Source organism: Cetorhinus maximus, unplaced genomic scaffold, assembly GCF_964194155.1.
Source record: "Cetorhinus maximus unplaced genomic scaffold, sCetMax3.hap1.1 HAP1_SCAFFOLD_1657, whole genome shotgun sequence".
NCBI lineage: Eukaryota > Metazoa > Chordata > Chondrichthyes > Lamniformes > Cetorhinidae > Cetorhinus > Cetorhinus maximus.
In genome coordinates this window covers 1-19,454 of record NW_027597597.1, presented here as the reverse complement: position 1 = coordinate 19,454, position 19,454 = coordinate 1, and the positions used below count along the sequence as shown (strand labels likewise).

Below are 19,454 nucleotides of genomic sequence, written 5' to 3'. Positions count from 1 at the left end.
CTGTGATGGAGGGATAGTGAGTGAGGAATTCTGTGATGGAGGGATAGTGAGGAGGAATACTGTGATGGAGGGATAGTGAGTGAGGGATTCTGTGATGGAGGGTTAGTGAGTGAGGGATTCTGTGATGGAGGGATGGTGAGTGAGGAATTCTGTGATGGAGAGATAATGAGTGAGGAATTCTGTGATGGAGAGATAGTGAGTGAGGAATTCTGTGATGGAGGGATAGTGAGGAGGAATACTGTGATGGAGGGATAGTGAGGAGGAATACTGTGATGGAGGGATAGTGAGAGGGATTCTGTGATGGAGAGATAGTGAGTGAGGGATTCTGTGATGGAGGGATAGTGAGTGAGGAATTCTGTGATGGAGGGATAGTGAGTGAGGAATTCTGTGATGGAGGGATAGTGAGGAGGAATACTGTGATGGAGAGATAGTGAGGAGGAATACTGTGATGGAGAGATAGTGAGTGAGGGATTCTGTGATGGAGGGAAAGTGAGTGAGGAATTCTGTGATGGAGGGATAGTGAGTGAGGAATTCTGTGATGGAGAGATAGTGAGTGAGGAATACTGTGATGGAGGGATAGTGAGGAGGAATACTGTGATGGCGGGATAGTGAGTGAGGGATTCTGTGATGGAGGGATAGTGAGTGAGGGATTCTGTGATGGAGGGATAGTGAGTGAGGAATTCTGTGATGGAGGGATAGTGAGGAGGAATACTGTGATGGAGAGATAGTGAGTGAGGGATTCTGTGATGGAGGGATAGTGAGTGAGGAATTCTGTGATGGAGAGATAGTGAGTGAGGAATTCTGTGATGGAGGGATAGTGAGTGAGGAATTCTGTGATGGAGGGATAGTGAGGAGGAATACTGTGATGGAGGTATAGTGAGTGAGGGATTCTGTGATGGAGGGATAGTGAGTGAGGGATTCTGTGATTGAAGGATAGTGAGGAGGAATACTGTGATGGAGGGATAGTGAGTGAGGGATTCTGTGATGGAGGGATAGTGAGTGAGGAATTCTGTGATGGAGAGATAGTGAGTGAGGAATTCTGTGATGGAGAGATAGTGAGTGAGGAATTCTGTGATGGAGAGATAGTGAGGAGGAATACTGTGATGGAGGGATAGTGAGTGAGGGATTCTGTGATGGAGGGATAGTGAGGAGGAATTCTGTGATGGAGGGATAGTGAGGAGGAATTCTGTGATGGAGAGATAGTGAGTGAGGAATTCTGTGATGGAGGGATAGTGAGTGAGGAATTCTGTGATGGAGGAATAGTGAGGAGGAATACTGTGATGGAGGTATAGTGAGTGAGGGATTCTGTGATGGAGGTATAGTGAGTGAGGGATTCTGTGATGGAGGGATAGTGAGTGAGGAATTCTGTGATTGAGGGATAGTGAGGAGGAATACTGTGATGGAGGGATAGTGAGTGAGGGATTCTGTGATGGAGGGATAGTGAGTGAGGAATTCTGTGATGGAGAGATAGTGAGTGAGGAATTCTGTGATGGAGAGATAGTGAGTGAGGAATTCGGTGATGGAGAGATAGTGAGGAGGAATACTGTGATGGAGGGATAGTGAGTGAGGGATTATGTGATGGAGGGATAGTGAGGAGGAATACTGTGATGGAGAGATAGTGAGTGAGGAATTCTGTGATGGAGGGATAGTGAGTGAGGAATTCTGTGATGGAGGGATAGTGAGTGAGGGATTCTGTGATGGAGGGATAGTGAGTGAGCAATTCTGTGATGGAGGGATAGTGAGTGAGGAATTCTGTGATGGAGAGATAGTGAGTGAGGAATTCTGTGATTGAGGGATAGTGAGGAGGAATACTGTGATGGAGGGATAGTGAGTGAGGGATTCTGTGATGGAGGGATAGTGAGTGAGGAATTCTGTGATGGAGGGATAGTGAGTGAGGAATTCTGTGATGGAGAGATAGTGAGTGAGGAATTCTGTGATGGAGAGATAGTGAGGAGGAATACTGTGATGGAGGGATAGTGAGTGAGGGATTCTGTGATGGAGAGATAGTGAGTGAGGGATTCTGTGATGGAGGGATAGTGAGTGAGGGATTCTGTGATGGAGAGATAGTGAGTGAGGAATTTTGTGATGGAGAGATAGTGAGTGAGGGATTCTGTGATGGAGAGATAGTGAGAGGGATTCTGTGATGGAGAGATAGTGAGGAGGAATTTTGTGATGGATAGTGAGTGAGGGATTATGTGATGGAGGGATAGTGAGTGAGGAATTTTGTGATGGAGAGATAGTGAGTGAGGGATTCTGTGATGGAGGGATAGTGAGTGAGGAATTCTGTGATGGAGAGATAGTGAGTGAGGGATTCTGTGATGGAGGGATAGTGAGGAGGAATACTGTGATGGAGGGATAGTGAGGAGGAATACTGTGATGGAGAGATAGTGAGTGAGGGATGCTGTGATGGAGGGATGGTGAGTGAGGAATTCTGTGATGGAGAGATAGTGAGTGAGGAATTCTGTGATGGAGAGATAGTGAGTGAGGAATTCTGTGATGGAGGGATAGTGAGGAGGAATACTGTGATGGAGGGATAGTGAGGAGGAATACTGTGATGGAGGGATAGTGAGTGAGGGATTCTGTGATGGAGAGATAGTGAGTGAGGGATTCTGTGATGGAGGGATAGTGAGTGAGGGATTCTGTGATGGAGGGATAGTGAGTGACGAATTCTGTGATGGAGGGATAGTGAGTGAGGAATTCTGTGATGGAGGGATAGTGAGGAGGAATACTGTGATGGAGAGATAGTGAGGAGGAATACTGTGATGGAGAGTGAGTGAGGGATTCTGTGATGGAGAGATAGTGAGTGAGGGATTCTGTGATGGAGGGATAGTGAGTGAGGGATTCTGTGATGGAGGGATAGTGAGTGAGGAATTATGTGATGGAGGGATAGTGAGGAGGAATTCTGTGATGGAGGGATAGTGAGTGAGGAATTCTGTGATGGAGGGATAGTGAGGATGAATACTGTGATGGAGGGATAGTGAGTGAGGGATTCTGTGATGGAGAGATAGTGAGGAGGAATTCTGTGATGGAGAGATAGTGAGTGAGGGATTCTGTGATGGAGGGATAGTGAGGAGGAATACTGTGATGGAGGGATAGTGAGTGAGGGATTCTGTGATGGAGAGATAGTGAGTGAGGGATTCTGTGATGGAGGGATAGTGAGTGAGGGATTCTGTGATGGAGAGATAGTGCGTGAGGACTTCTGTGATGGAGGGATAGTGAGTGAGGAATTCTGCGATGGAGAGATAGTGAGGGATTCTGCGATGGAGGGATAGTGAGTGAGGAATTCTGTGATGGAGGGATAGTGAGTGAGGGATTCTGTGATGGAGGGATAGTGAGGAGGAATACTGTGATGGAGAGAGAGTGAGGAGGAATACTGTGACGGAGAGAGAGTGAGTGAGGAATTCTGTGATGGAGAGATGGAGACGGAGAAGTAGAGAGGAGGTGTGGGGTATTTGCTGTGAGAGATGGACAGGGGGTAGACTTGTTTACCGTAGTTTTTGAATGTTGGAGGAGATTCCAGAGAGCCGGTAAATCCCATCCACAATCCCATGTTCCTCGATAAATTCAGAGCAGCTTACCAACACCTGAGGAACTGCAGAATGGGAATAGTGAAGTTAGCGAGGGTCATGGGGACAGATCATAAACACAGCACAGGGGCCCGGACACTTCCAGCTCAGTGTGGGGCTCAGGACCATCCATCTAATCCTCATTCACCTGCTCTCGATCATTACAGCCTCCCCCTCCCTCTCTATCCCAATCTTCACTTCCTCACCCTCTCTTGCCCTGTCTCACTTCGTGTCGCTATCTTTCCCTCCGCCTCCTGCTCTTCCTCCCTCCATCCGCCTCCCACTCTTCCTCCATCCACCCCTCCCTACTTGCTCTCCTTCCCACCAGACTGATCCCTCCTCTCTCTCTCACTCTCTCCCTCCCTCTCTCTGTCCCTCCATGCCTGCTCCCTCCTCCCTTCCCTCAATCATACCAACATATGAATTGGGAGCAGGAGGAGGCCACTCGGCCCCTCGAGCCTGCTCCGTCATTCAACAAGATCCTGGCTGACCTGACTGAAACTTGCCGTACACCATCAATAACCTTTCACCCCATTACTTACCAAGAATCTATCCACCCCGGCCTTAAAACTATTCAGACTCTGCTTCCACCACCTTTTGAGGAAGAGAGTTCCAAAGACTCACCAGCCTCTGATGAGAAGAAAATTGTTCTCCTCATCTCCGTTTTAAACGGGCGACCCCTTATTTTTAAACAGTGATCTCCCTGGTTCTAGATTCTTCCACAAGAGGAAACATCCTCTCCACATCCACCCTGTCAAGACCCCTCAGGATCTTAACAGCTTCAATCAAGTCGCCTCTTACTCTTCTAAACTCCAGTGGATACAAACCTAACCTGTCCAACCTTTCCTCACAAGACAACCCACCCATTCCAGGAATTAGTCTGGTAAACCTTCTCTGAACTGCTTCCAACGCATTTACATCCTCCCTTAAATAAGACCCCTCAGGATTTCTTTTAATATTTGTTAATGGGATGTGGGCGTCACTGGCTAGGCCAGCATTTATTGCCCATCCCTAATTGCCCTTGTTCAGAGGGGCATTTAAGAGTCAGCCACTTTGCTGTGGGTCTGGAGTCACATGTAGGCCAGACCGGGTAAGGACGGCAGATTTCCCTCCTCCAAAGGGCATTAGTGACCCAGATGGGTTTTTTCAACAATCGACAGTGGTTTCATGGTCACCATCAGATTTTTAATTCCAGAATTTTATTGGATTCAGATTCCACCATTGGCCACGCCAGACCATTACCCTAGGTCTCTGGAACACTAGTCCAGTGACAATATCACTGTGCCACCACATCCCTTAAAGGTTTCAATGGCAGCAGTGTGTGTACCATCTACAAGATGCACTGCAGCAACTCACCAAGGCTCCTTCGACCATTGACCAGAAACTGAACTGGACCAGCCATAGAAATACTGTGGCTACAAGAGCAGGTTAGAGGCTGGGAATCCTGCGATGAATAACCCACCTCCTGACTCCCCAAAGCCTGTCCATCATCTAAAAGGCACAAGTCAGGAGTGTGATGGAATACTCCCCACTTGCCTGGATGAGTGCAGCTCCAACAACACTCTTGCTCAACACCATCCAGGTCAAAGCAGCCCCGCTTGATTGGCACCACATCCACAAACATTCACTCCCTCTACCACAGACACACAGTAGCAGCAGTGTGTGTACCATCTACAAGATGCACTGCAGGAATTCACCAAGGCACCTTAGACAGCACCTTCCAAACCCACGACCTCTACCATCTAGAAGGACAAGGGCAGCAGACACATGGGGAACACCACCACCTGGAAGTTCCCCTCCGAGTCACTCACCATCCTGACTTGGGAATATATCGGCCGTTCCTTCACTGTCGCTGGGTCAAAATCCTGGAACTCCCTCCCTAACAGCACTGTGGGTGTACCTACACCACAGGGACTGCAGCGGCTCAAGAAGGCAGCTCACCCACCACCTTCTCAAAGGGCAATTAGGGATGGGCAATAAATGCTGGGCCCAGCCAGCGACGCCCACATCCCATGAATGAATTTTTAAAAATCAAGTCACCTCTTACTCTTCTAAACTCCAACAGATGCAATCCTTCCTCAACCTGCCCTCCCTCTCTTTCCCTCGCTCCTCACCCACTTCCCCGCTCCCTCCTTTCTCCCTCCCTCCTCTCTCCCTTCATCCTTTTCTGCTACTCCTTCTCTCTCTCCCTCCGTCCCCCTTTCCCTCCCACTCTTTTCCATCTCTCCCTCCCTCTGTTCCCCCAGCCCTCCTCCCTACTCTCTCATTCTCCCTCCTTTACTGCTCCTCCCTCTCCCTCCGCCCCCTTTTATCCTGTCCCCCTTTTCCATCGCTCCCTCCTGTCTCCCTCTGTCCCTCCTTAGACACTCCTCCCTACTCTCTCATTCTCCCTCCCTCCCTCCTCTCTCCCCCCTTTACTGCTCCTCCCTCTCCCTCCATCTCTCTTTCCCACCTCTCTCGGTCTCACCCGCCCAGCTCCCTCCTCTTTCTCGTTCCCTCCCTCCGATCACTGGGAGTTATACCATCCAGGCCGGAGTTGAGTAGGTGTTCTCCGAGATCACAGCCGAACACTCTCTCCTTCAGGATTCCACGCTGCTTCAGTTTCTGACGTGTCGGCCGGGACTTCATGAAATTCAGCAGTAATCCCATCAGTTTTCCATGTTTCTTACAAACTGCAGACAGAACATGGATCAGTCATTGGATCCTATCGATAACACTGTGCCCTGCCAGTAACTAATCTTTCATTCAGTGTCAGTGTGAGGCAGTTACACCTCTGAGAGGGCAAATGGAGACTTGGGTTTAATATCTCACCCAAAGAGGCATTTCCAACAGTGTGGCACTGCCTCAGTACTGACCCTCCGACAGTGCAGCACTCCCTCTGTACTGACCCTCCGACAGTGCGGCACTCCCTCAGTACTGACCCTCCGACAGCGCAGCACTCCCTCAGTACTGACCCTCCGACAGCGCAGCACTCCCTCAGTACTGACCCTCCGACAGTGCAGCACTCCCTCAGTACTGACCCTCCGACAGTGCAGCACTCCCTCAGTACTGACCCTCCGACAGCGCAGCACTCCCTCAGTACTGACCCTCCGACAGCGCAGCACTCCCTCAGTACTGACCCTCCGACAGTGCAGCACTCCCTCAGTACTGACCCTCCGACAGTGCAGCACTCCCTCAGTACTGACCCTCCGACAGCGCAGCACTCCCTCAGTACTGACCCTCCGACAGTGCGGCACTCCCTCAGTACTGACCCTCCGACAGCGCAGCACTCCCTCAGTACTGACCCTCCGACAGTGCGGCACTCCCTCAGTACTGACCCTCCGACAGTGCGGCACTCCCTCAGTACTGACCCTCCGACAGTGCGGCACTCCCTCAGTATTGACCCTCCGACAGTGCGGCACTCCCTCAGCACTGACCCTCCGACAGTGCAGCACTCCCTCAGCACTGACCGTCCGACAGTGCAGCACTCCCTCAGCACTGACACTGAGGACTGTCGGCCTGAAGTGGGGGCTCAAAATCAAGTCCTTTGGACTGAGGAGTAGAGAGAGATGGGGGCGTGATCTACCCACTCAGCCACGCCTATGATTGTCCAGTGAAATGAAGCAAGCTGTTAGCCCCCTTAGCGACACCATGGATTGACCATTACCTGATGTGGGAGATGGTGGATTTACAGCTCCTGGCTTCACAGCAGCTCCTTCGCAATCTGACAAGAGTAAACACGCGAATCAAATTCTAACTGAGCAATCCCAATGCCTCACTCATCTCTGAGAAATCTTCTCCCCGGTTCTACCAATGTGCCGACTGCCAAAACCACTTTGAATCCTGGGAAGCGACCAGAATGGCGGGGTAGCACTGAGCGAACCCAGAGTGTCTCCATCAGCCGGGGTCTCCCACTGACCTCGTCTGGTTACCACCCAGACCGTCCACCAGGGATCACTGGACAATGATCAGGAGCAGGAACCCTGGCTGATTTCCTCTCTCTCTCTCTCTAACCCAGGGGTCACTGGACAGTGATCAGGAGCAGGAACCCTGGCTGATTTCCCCCTCTCTCTCTCTCTAACCCAGGGGTCACTGGACAGTGATCAGGAGCAGGAACCCTGGCTGATTTCCCCCCTCTCTCTCTCTCTAACCCAGGGATCACTGAACAGTGATCAGGAGCAGGAACCCTGGCTGATTTCCTCTCTCTCTCTCTCTAACCCAGGGGTCACTGGACAGTGATCAGAAGCAGGAACCCTGGCTGATTTCCCCTCTCCCTCTCTAACCCAGGGATCACTGGACAGTGATCAGGAGCAGGAACCCTGGCTGATTTCCTCTCTCTCTCTAACCCAGGGGTCACTGGACAGTGATCAGGAGCAGGAACCCTGGCTGATTTCCCCTCTCTCTCTCTAACACAGGGGTCACTGGACAGTGATCAGGAGCAGGAACCCTGGCTGATTTCCCCTCCCTCTCTCTAACCCAGGGGTCATCGGACAGTGATCGGGAGCAGGAACCCTGGCTGACTTTGGTTGAATTTTCCTCTGACCTGTTTTCGCTGCAGACGGGCAGTTTGATGGGGTGAGTCTTTCACTGATCAACTGTACACACTCACTGGGAAAAAACCCAACCTGGATACAGAGCAGAGACATTATCAGGTAAACCTGTGACAGACACTCAAAATCCACAACTAATCCCCCACAGAGTAAAACTCCCTCTACACTGTCCCCATCAAACACTCCCAGGACAGGTACAGCACGGGGTTAGATACAGAGTATAACTCCCTCTACACTGTCCCCATCAAACACTCCCAGGACAGGTACAGCACGGGGTTAGATACAGAGTATAACTACCTCTACACTGTCCCTTTCAAACACTCCAAAGACAGGTACAGCACGGGGTTAGATACAGAGTAAAGCTCCCTCTACACTGTCCCCATCAAACATTCCCAGGACAGGTACAGCATGGGGTTAGATACAGAGTAAAGCTCCCTCTACATTGTCCCCATCAAACGCTCCCAGGACAGGTACAGCACGGGGTTAGATACAGAGTAAAGTTCCCTCTCCACTGTCCCCATCAAACACTCCCAGGACAGGTACAGCACGGGGTTAGATACAGAGTAAAGCTCCCTCTACACCGTCCCCATCAAACACTCCCAGGACAGGTACAGCACGGGGTTAGATACAGAGTAAAGCTCCCTCTACACCGTCCCCATCAAACACTCCCAGGACAGGTACAGCACGGGGTTAGATACAGAGTAAAGCTCCCTCTACACTGTCCCCATCAAACACTCCCAGGACAGGTACAGCACGGGGTTAGATACAGAGTAAAGCTCCCTCTACACTGTCCCCATCAAACACTCCCAGGACAGGTACAGCACGGGGTTAGATACAGAGTAAAGCTCCCTCTACACTGTTCCCATCAAACACTCCCAGGACAGGTACAGCACGGGGTTAGATAGAGAGTAAAGCTCCCTCTACACTGTCCCCATCAAACACTCCCAGGACAGGTACAGCACGGGGTTAGATACAGAGTAAAGCTCCCTCTACACCGTCCCCATCAAACACTCCCAGGACAGGTACAGCACTGGGTTAGATACAGAGTAAAGCTCCCTCTACACCGTCCCCATCAAACACTCCCAGGAGAGGTACAGCACGGGGTTAGATACAGAGTAAAGCTCCCTCTACACTGTCCCCATCAAACACTCCCAGGACAGGTACAGCACGGGGTTAGATAGAGAGTAAAGCTCCCTCTACACTGTCCCCATCAAACACTCCCAGGACAGGTACAGCACGGGGTTAGATACAGAGTAAAGCTCCCTCTACACCGTCCCCATCAAACACTCCCAGGACAGGTACAGCACGGGGTTAGATACAGAGTAAAGCTCCCTCTACACCGTCCCCATCAAACACTCCCAGGACAGGTACAGCACGGGGTTAGATACAGAGTAAAGCTCCCTCTACACTGTCCCCATCAAACACTCCCAGGACAGGTACAGCACGGGGTTAGATAGAGAGTAAAGCTCCCTCTACACTGTCCCCATCAAACACTCCCAGGACAGGTACAGCACGGGGTTAGATACAGAGTAAAGCTCCCTCTACACCGTCCCCATCAAATACTCCCAGGACAGGTACAGCACGGGGTTAGATACAGAGTAAAGCTCCCTCTTCACTGTCCCCATCAAACACTCCCAGGACAGGTACAGCACGGGGTTAGATACAGAGTAAAGCTCCCTCTACACCGTCCCCATCAAACACTCCCAGGACAGGTACGGCATATTTCAACCTGTCACTGTAGCTTCCTCCAGCCCCAACAACCCTCCCTATCTCTGTAACCTCCTCCAGTCCCTACAACCCTCCGAGATCTCTGCGCTCCTCCAATTCCGGCCTCTTGACAGTCCCCCGATACCCATCGCTCCACCATTGGCGGCCGTGCCTTCAGCTGCCTGGGGGCCCTGAGCTCTGGAATTCCCTCCCTAAACCCCTCCGCCTCTCTCATTCTCTGTCTGTCTCTCCTCCTGTAAGACACTCCTGAGAAATCTGCCCCTTTGACTGATCTTTTGGTCACTTGTCCCTCATATCTCTCTTGGCGATGTTTGAATAAACCATCTGGAATATTTAACTCACTTAAAGGCCCCAGAATCAAAAAGCTGCAGTGTTCCTACCTGGAAGCCATGTTTGCCTCTCCACCATGTGGTGTCCTCCTTTGGAGGCATGTCAATGACAGAGACAATATCCCCCACCTGTAACGATAAGGGACGGGGGCTGAGTATTTCACACCTGGGGTGAAGCTGGATTTGGGGGATTATATCAGTTGGAGAAAGGAGCTGGATTAGGAGCTAGTGATTGTGAAAGAGCACAACCCCATCTGTACCCCTCACACACACACACACACACTCTCACACACACACACAGATTCTCTCACACACACAGATTCTCACACACACACAGATTCTCACACACAGATTCTCTCACACACAGATTCTCTCACACACACGCGCGCGCACACACAGATTCTCACACACACACACACATTCTCATACACACACAGATTCTCACACACACACACAGATTCTCACACACACACACACACACACACACACACAGATTCTCACACACACACACAGATTCTCTCACACACACGCGCGCGCACACACAGATTCTCACACACACACACAGATTCTCACACACACACACACACAGATTCTCTCACACACAGATTCTCACACACACACGCGCGCACACACACACACAGATTCTCACACACACACACACAGATTCACACACACACACACACACAGATTCTCATACACACACAGATTCTCACACACACACACATTCTCACACACACACACAGATTCTCTCACACACACACACATTCTCACACACACACACAGATTCTCACACACACACACACTCTCCCACTGTCATGCACATTGTCCCAATGTCTCGCACACTCTCCCATTGTCACGCACACACACATAGATTCTCACACACATTCTCCCACTGTTACACACACACACATTCTCACACACTCCCACTGTCACACACACACACTCCCATTGTCACACACAAGCATGCACAGATTCTCACATACACACTCCCACTGTCACACACACATACACACAGATTCTCACACACACACAGATTCTCATACACACGTGCGCGCGCGCACACACACAGATTCTCACACACACACACAGATTCTCACACACACACACACACACAGATTCTCACACACACACATTCTCACACACACACACACATTCTCACACACACACACAGATTCTCACACACACACACACAGATTCTCACACACACACACACAGATTCTCACACACACACACACTCTCCCACTGTCATGCACATTGTCCCAATGTCTCGCACACTCTCCCATTGTCACGCACACACACAGATTCTCACACACATTCTCCCACTGTTACACACACACACACACATTCTCACACACTCCCACTGTCACACACACACACTCCCATTGTCACACACAAGCATGCACAGATTCTCACATACACACTCCCACTTTCACAACACACACACAGATTCTCACATACGCACAATCACAAATGCACAGATTCACACACACTCTCCCACTGTCACGCACACACTCTCCCACTGTCACGCACACACTCTCCCACTGTCACGCACACACTCTCCCACTGTCACGCACACACTCTCCCACTGTCACGCACACACTCCCACTGTCACACACACACTCTCCCACTGTCACGCACACACTCTCCCACTGTCACACACACACTCTCCCACTGTCACGCACACACTCTCCCACTGTCACGCACACACTCTCCCACTGTCACGCACACACTCTCCCACTGTCACGCACACACTCTCCCACTGTCACGCACACACTCTCCCACTGTCACGCACACACTCCCACTGTCACGCACACACTCTCCCACTGTCACGCACACACTCCCACTGTCACACACACACTCTCCCACTGTCACGCACACACTCTCCCACTGTCACACACACTCTCCCACTGTCACACACACACTCTCCCACTGTCACGCACACACTCTCCCACTGTCACGCACACACTCTCCCACTGTCACACACACACTCTCCCACTGTCACGCACACACTCTCCCACTGTCACGCACACACTCTCCCACTGTCACGCACAAACTCTCCCACTGTCACGCACACACTCTCCCACTGTCACACACACACTCTCCCACTGTCACGCACACACTCTCCCACTGTCACGCACACACACTCCCACTGTCACGCACACACTCTCCCACTGTCACGCACAAACTCTCCCACTGTCACGCACACACTCTCCCACTGTCACGCACACACTCTCCCACTGTCACGCACACACTCTCCCACTGTCACGCACACACTCTCCCACTGTCACACACACACTCTCCCACTGTCACACACACACTCTCCCACTGTCACGCACACTCTCCCACTGTCACGCACACACTCTCCCACTGTCACGCACACACTCTCCCACTGTCACGCACACACTCCCACTGTCACGCACACACTCTCCCACTGTCACGCACACACTCTCCCACTGTCACGCACACACTCTCCCACTGTCACGCACACACTCCCCCACTGTCACGCACACACTCCCCCACTGTCACGCACACACTCTCCCACTGTCACGCACACACTCTCCCACTGTCACGCACACACTCTCCCACTGTCACGCACACACTCTCCCACTGTCACGCACACACTCTCCCACTGTCACGCACACACTCTCCCACTGTCACGCACACACTCTCCCACTGTCACGCACACACTCTCCCACTGTCACGCACACACTCTCCCACTGTCACGCACACACTCTCCCACTGTCACGCACAAACTCTCCCACTGTCACGCACACACTCTCCCACTGTCACGCACACACTCTCCCACTGTCACGCACAAACTCTCCCACTGTCACACACACACTCTCCCACTGTCACACACACACTCTCCCACTGTCACACACACACTCTCCCACTGTCACGCACACACTCTCCCACTGTCACACACACACTCTCCCACTGTCACGCACACACTCTCCCACTGTCACGCACACACTCTCCCACTGTCACGCACACACTCTCCCACTGTCACGCACACACTCTCCCACTGTCACGCACACACTCTCCCACTGTCACGCACACACTCTCCCACTGTCACGCACACACATGCAGATTCTCACACATACACTCCCACTTTCTCAACACATACACACACACACACACACAGATTCTCACATACACAAAGTCACAAACGCAGATTCTCACACACTCTCCCACTGTCACGCACACACTCTCCCACTGTCACGCACACACACATTCTCACACACACACTGCTACTGTCACACACACACTCTCCCACTGTCATGCACACACACATTCTCTCACACACTCTCCCACTGTCACGCACACACACACGCACACAGATTCTCACACACACACTCCCACTTTCACAACACACACACACACACACCCAGCACCCCCTACAGGCAGTGTCTCCTGCTGGGATCCTCTTGTTCTCCCCACTGCTGCGTGAAATCTTTTGTTTACCTCGAAGGAGAGTTCATCTCTGGCCTGAGCAGTGTAACGTTTGATGACATGGGCAGCAGCAATAGCAGGAACATTAATAAAAGCTTCATCATTTACCAGCAGGCGGTTCCCTTTGTTATCAATCTGTTAACAACAAGGGAAAATGGTCAGTGCAGTTCTCAGACAGCTACTGAATGTAGACAGGAGAAAGGGAGAGAGACGGGGAGAGAGAGAGACAGGGAGAGAGACAGAGCGAGAGAGAGAGAGAGACAGAGAAGGGGAGAGACAGAGAGAGAGAGGGACAGGGACAGAGACAGACAGAGAGGGGGAGAGACAGTGAGAGAGACAGACAGAGAGGGGGAGAGAGACAGAGAGAGAGACAGAGAGAGAGGGACAGGGACAGAGACAGACAGAGAGGGGAAGAGACAGTGAGAGAGACAGACAGAGAGGGGGAGAGAGACAGAGAGAGAGACAGAGAGAGAGGGACAGGGACAGAGACAGACAGAGAGGGGGAGAGACAGTGAGAGAGACAGACAGAGAGGGGGAGAGACACAGAGAGAGAGATAGAAAGAGAGAGAGAGACAGGGAGAGAGACACAGGGTGGGAGAGAGAGACACAGAGAGGGGGAGAGACAGAGAAAGACATAGAGAGAGAGAGAGAGACAGGGAGAGAGAGACAGACAAAGGGGGAGAGACAGAGAGAGCGACAGAGAGAGAGACAGAGAGGGGGAGAGACAGAGAGAGAGAGAGAAAGACACAGAGAGACAGACAGAGGGACAGACAGAGAGTGAGAGAGAGACAGAGTGAGAGACAGAAAGAGAGAGAGACAGGGAGAGAGACACAGGGTGGGAGAGAGAGAGACAGAGAGGGGGAGAGACAGAAAGAGAGAGAGAGACAAGGAGAGAGACAGAGAGGGGGAGAGACAGAGAGAGAGGGACAGAGAGTGAGTGTGATGAAAGCAAAATGCTGCAGATGCTGGAAATCTGAAACAAAACGAAAAATGCTGGAAAAGTTCAGCAGGCCTGGCGGCACCACAGGGGAGAGAAACAGGGTTAACGTTTCGAGTCTGCATTCAGAGCTAAAGAGAAGTAGAAATGTGATGGATTTTATACTGTTTAAGAGAGGTTAGAGCAAAATAGAAAGTCAGGGATAGGTGGGGGGCTCAGGAGAGGCTGACAAAGATGTCGTGGACACAGGACAGAGGGAGTATTAATGGTGGTGTGAGAGACTAAAGAAGGTGCTGATAGCGGCGTAACGGTAAGAGCAGAACGCGTGAAGAGCAGAACAAGGGTCAGCGCTCGGTGAAAGGGCAACATGGAAACAATTGACAGATGGCGCTGTGAGGCGGGGGCCGGGGGGTTGGTGGGGGGAGAAATGATTTTAAAATAAATAAATCAATAAAAATAAACAATAAAAATTGATTAAACATTTTTTTTAAGTTGGATTAAAAAAGGGGTAAAGATGGGGGAGAGAGTTAGAACCATAGGAAAGTTTGTGTGTAGAAAGAGGCCATTCAGCCCATCATGTCCGTGCTGGCCAGAAAAAAGATGAAAAAGAAACTAGCTGCCCATCTTAATCCCCTGGTAATTGCCCCCTGGGCTAAAGAAAACTCGTCTTTACTGTCTACCCTATCTAGGCCCTTCATAATTTTGTACACCTCAATTAGGTCACCCCTCAGCCTCCTTTGTTGTGAAGAAAACAACCCCAGCCTGTCCAATCTCTCCTCATAGCTGCAATTTTCAAGCCCTGGCAACACTGAATAAAAGGGGCAGTAGCGATGTGGATACAAAACAGGAAGCAGAGAGTAATGGTCAATGGGTATTTTTCGGGCTGGAGGAAGGTTTGTAGTGAAGTTCCCCAGGGGTCGGTATTGGGACCCTTGCTTTTCCTGATATATATTAATGATCTGGATCTTGGTGTGCAGGGGACAGTTTCAAAGTTTGTGGATGATACGAAGCTTGGGAGTGTTGTGAACTGTGAGGAGGACGGTGTGGAACTTCAATAGGACATGGACAAGTTGGGTGGAGTGGGCAGATAGGTGGCAGATGGCGTTCAATGTGGGGAAGTGTGAGATGATGCATTTTGGAAGGAAGAACATGGACAGACAATATAAAATAAGGGGTGAAATTTTGAAGGGGGTTCAGGAGCAGAAAGACCTGGGGGTATATGTGCATAGATCATCGAAGGTGTCAGGACAGGTGGAGAGAGCAGTTAATAAAGTATATAGTATCCTGGGCTTTATTAATAGGGGCATAGAGTACAAGAGCAGGGAGGTTATGCTGAATTTATATAAGACACTCATTAGACCTCAGCTGGAGTATTGTGCACAGTTCTGGGCACCACATTATAGGAAGGATGTGAACATGTTGGAGAGAGAGCAGAAGAGGTTTACAAGAATGGTTCCAGAGATGAGAAACTTCAGCTATGAGGATAGATTGGAGAGGTTGAGACTGTTCTCCTTGGAGAGAAAAAGGCTGAGAGGAGATTTGATAGAGATGTTCAAAATCATGAGGGGGCTGGACAGAGTAGATAGGGAGAAACTGTTTCCACTCGTAAAAGGATCGAGAACGAGAGGGCACAGATTTAAAGTGATTTGCAAAAGAAGCAAATGCGAGGTGAGAAACTTTTTCACACAGCGAGTGATTGGGGTCTGGAATGCACGGCCTGGAAGTGTGGTGGAGGCAGGTTCAATCGAGGCATTCGAGAGGGCAGTGGATGATTGTTTGAATAGAAACAATGTGCAGGGGGACAGGGAAAAGGCAGGGCAATGGCACTAGGTCATAATGCTCATTTGGAGAGTCAGTGCAGACATGATGGGCCGAATGGCCTCCTCCTGTGCTGTTAGAATTCTGTGATTCTGTGAAATTCTTGTAGGTCTCCTCTGCACTCTCTCCAGGGCATTTATGTCCTTCCTGTAATGTGGTGACCAGGACTGTGCACAAAATTCCAGCTGTGGCCTAACCAGCGTTTTGTACAGTTCCATCATCACGTCCCTGCTTTTGTATTCAATACCTCGCCCAATAAAGGAAAGCGTTCCATATGCTTTCTTTACCACCTTATCCACCTGTCCTGCCACTTTCAGAGGGCATGCGCTCCAAGACCTCTCACTTCCTCAACCTCTCCCAATAACTTTCCATTTATTGAGCATTCCCTTGCCTTGTTGGCCCTCCCCATGGTCTGAAGTTGTTGAACTCAATATTCAGTCCGGAAGGCTGTAAAGTGCCTAGTCGGAAGATGAGGTGCTGTTCCTCCAGTTTGCGTTGAGCTTCACTGGAACAATGCAGCAGGCCAAGGACGGACATGTGGGCATGAGAGCAGGGTGGGGTGTTAAAATGGCAAGCGACAGGGAGGTCTGGGTCATGCTTGCGGACAGACCGAAGGTGTTCCGCAAAGCGGTCACCCAGTCTGCGTTTGGTCTCTCCAATGTAGAGGAAACCGCATTGGGAGCAGCGAATGCAGTAGACTAAATTGAGGGAAGTGCAAGTGAAATGCTGCTTCACTTGAAAGGAGTGTTTGGGCTCTTGGACGGTGAGGAGGGGGGAAGTAAAGGGGCAGGTGTTGCACCTTCTGCGGTTGCATGGGAGGGTGCCGTGGGAGGGGGTTGAGGTGTAGGGGGTGATGGAGGAGTGGACCATGATGTCCCGGAGGGAAAGGTACCTACGGAATGCTGACAGGGTGGGTGAAGGGAAAATCTGTTTGGTCGTCACATTGTGCTGCAGAGAGTGAGTGTCAGCGAGGCAGAGGGAGAGAGAGAGAGAGTGTGAGAGACATCAAAACAGAAAGACAAAGAAAGACAGAGAGAAAGAGAGAGACAGAGAAACAGGTAGAGAGAGAGAGAGAGAGAGTGTGAAACAGACAAACAGGGAGACAGAGGGAATCTAAGAACTAACCCTCTGACAGTGCAACACCTCCTCAGTACTGACCCTCCGACAGTGCAGCACTCCCTCAGTACTGATCCTCCGACAGTGCGGCACTCCCTCAGTACTGACCCTCCGACAGTGCAGCATTCCCTCAGTACTGACCCTCCGACAGTGCAGCACTCCCTCAGTACTGACCCTCCGACAGTGCGGCACTCCCTCAGTACTGACCCTCCGACAATGCAGCTCTCCCTCAGTACTGACCCTCCGACAATGCAGCACTCCTCAGTACTGACCCTCTGACAGTGCAGCACTCCCTCAGTACTGACCCTCTGACAGTGCGGCACTCCCTCAGTACCGACCCTCCGACAGTGTGGCACTCCCTCAGTACCGACCCTCCGACAGTGCAGCACTCCCTCAGTCCCGACCCTCCGACAGTGCAGCACTCCCTCGGCACTGACCCCCCCCGACAGTGCAGCACTCCCTCGGTACTGACCCTCCGATAGTGCAGCACTCCCTCAGTACTGACCCTCCGACAGTGCAGCACTCCCTCAGTACTGACCCCCCCGACAGTGCAGCACTCCCTCAATACTGACCCTCCGACAGTGCAGCACTCACTCAATACTGATCCGCTGACAGTGCAGCACTCCCTCAGTACTGACCCTCCGACAGTGCGGCACTCCCTCAGTACTGACCCTCCGACAGTGGGAAGAGTCACACCTCTAAGTGGTTCATCCCAGGCCTAGCAGATCAATGCTGAAGGTTGCAGGAGGAATTGAATAATGTTCCCTCTCCAAGACACTAACCTCCATCCACGTCAGGACAGGACCACAGTTGATTTTGTTATCAGCAACGATGGTGAGCCTTGACAGATATTCCGTTAATAAATCGTGCATGAGCTGGGGTGAGGGAGGAAGAAACAGCATCAATCAGCTCATCAATTTAATATTCCACACAACACCCCACACACACTGACTCTCACTGGGGTACGGGTCACACAGACACTGACTCTCACTGGGGTACGGGTCCCACACACACTGACTCTCACTGGGGTACGGGTCCCACACACACTGACTCTCACTGGGGTACGGGTCACACAGACACTGACTCTCACTGGGGTACGGGTCCCACACACACTGACTCTCACTGGGGTACGGGTCCCACACACACTGACTCTCACTGGGGTACGGGTCCCACACACACTGACTCTCACTGGGGTACGGGTCCCACACACACTGACTCTCACTGGGGTACGGGTCCCACACACTGACTCTCACTGGGGTACGGGTCCCACACACACTGATTCTCACTGGGGTACGGGTCCCACACACACTGACTCTCACTGGGGTACGGGTCACACAGACACTGAGTCTCACTGGGGTACGGGTCCCACACACACTGACTCTCACTGGGGTACGGGTCCCACACACACTGACTCTCACTGGGGTACGGGTCCCACACACACTGACTCTCACTGGGGTACGGGTCCCACACACACTGACTCTCACTGGGGTACGGGTCACACACACACTGAGTCTCACTGGGGTACGGGTCCCACACACACTGACTCTCACTGGGGTACGGGTCCCACACACACTGACTCTCACTGGGGTACGGGTCTCACCCACACTGACTCTCACTGGGGTACGAGTCTCACCCACACGTACCTCTGTATTATTGTCAAGTGTTTGGAATGTGGGAAGTTCCGGGAGCTGGGAGTATTTCCGATCGTAGATACACTGGTGAAGATGTGAGTCCAATATCTGAAAATCCTCATAGCTCCGTCTGACCAGCCACCCCTTACCCTGTGGGAGGGAAGAAGAGGGACAGGGGGAGGGAGGGTAACAAGACAGGGGAGTGGAGAGAGGAGGGAAGGAGAAGGGAGGGCAGGAGGGGGAGGATGGAGTGATCAAAGGGAGTGACAGGAAGGAAAGAGTGAGTGGAGGAGAGGAGAGAGAGAGTGAAGGGAAGAGGGAGAGAGTGAGGGGAGGAGATAGAGAGG

At 51.5% G+C, this 19,454-nt stretch overlaps 1 protein-coding gene across 1 annotated transcript in view; it reads right to left on the bottom strand.

Annotated features, from left to right (window-relative positions):
- LOC144676514 (rho GTPase-activating protein 32-like) overlaps nt 1–19,257 on the bottom strand; it is a gene marked incomplete at its 5' end in the record, with an annotated part of 53,403 nt that extends 34,146 nt beyond the window's left edge. The window contains 8 exons of the mRNA XM_078536913.1: nt 3,490–3,592; nt 6,089–6,238; nt 7,213–7,269; nt 8,089–8,170; nt 10,204–10,281; nt 13,618–13,740; nt 18,259–18,351; nt 19,120–19,257. Coding sequence (XP_078393039.1) covers nt 3,490–3,592; nt 6,089–6,238; nt 7,213–7,269; nt 8,089–8,170; nt 10,204–10,281; nt 13,618–13,740; nt 18,259–18,351; nt 19,120–19,257 — 824 coding nt within the window. The remainder of the gene's footprint in view (nt 1–3,489; nt 3,593–6,088; nt 6,239–7,212; nt 7,270–8,088; nt 8,171–10,203; nt 10,282–13,617; nt 13,741–18,258; nt 18,352–19,119) is intronic.
- Nucleotides 19,258–19,454: the final 197 nt, after the last annotated feature.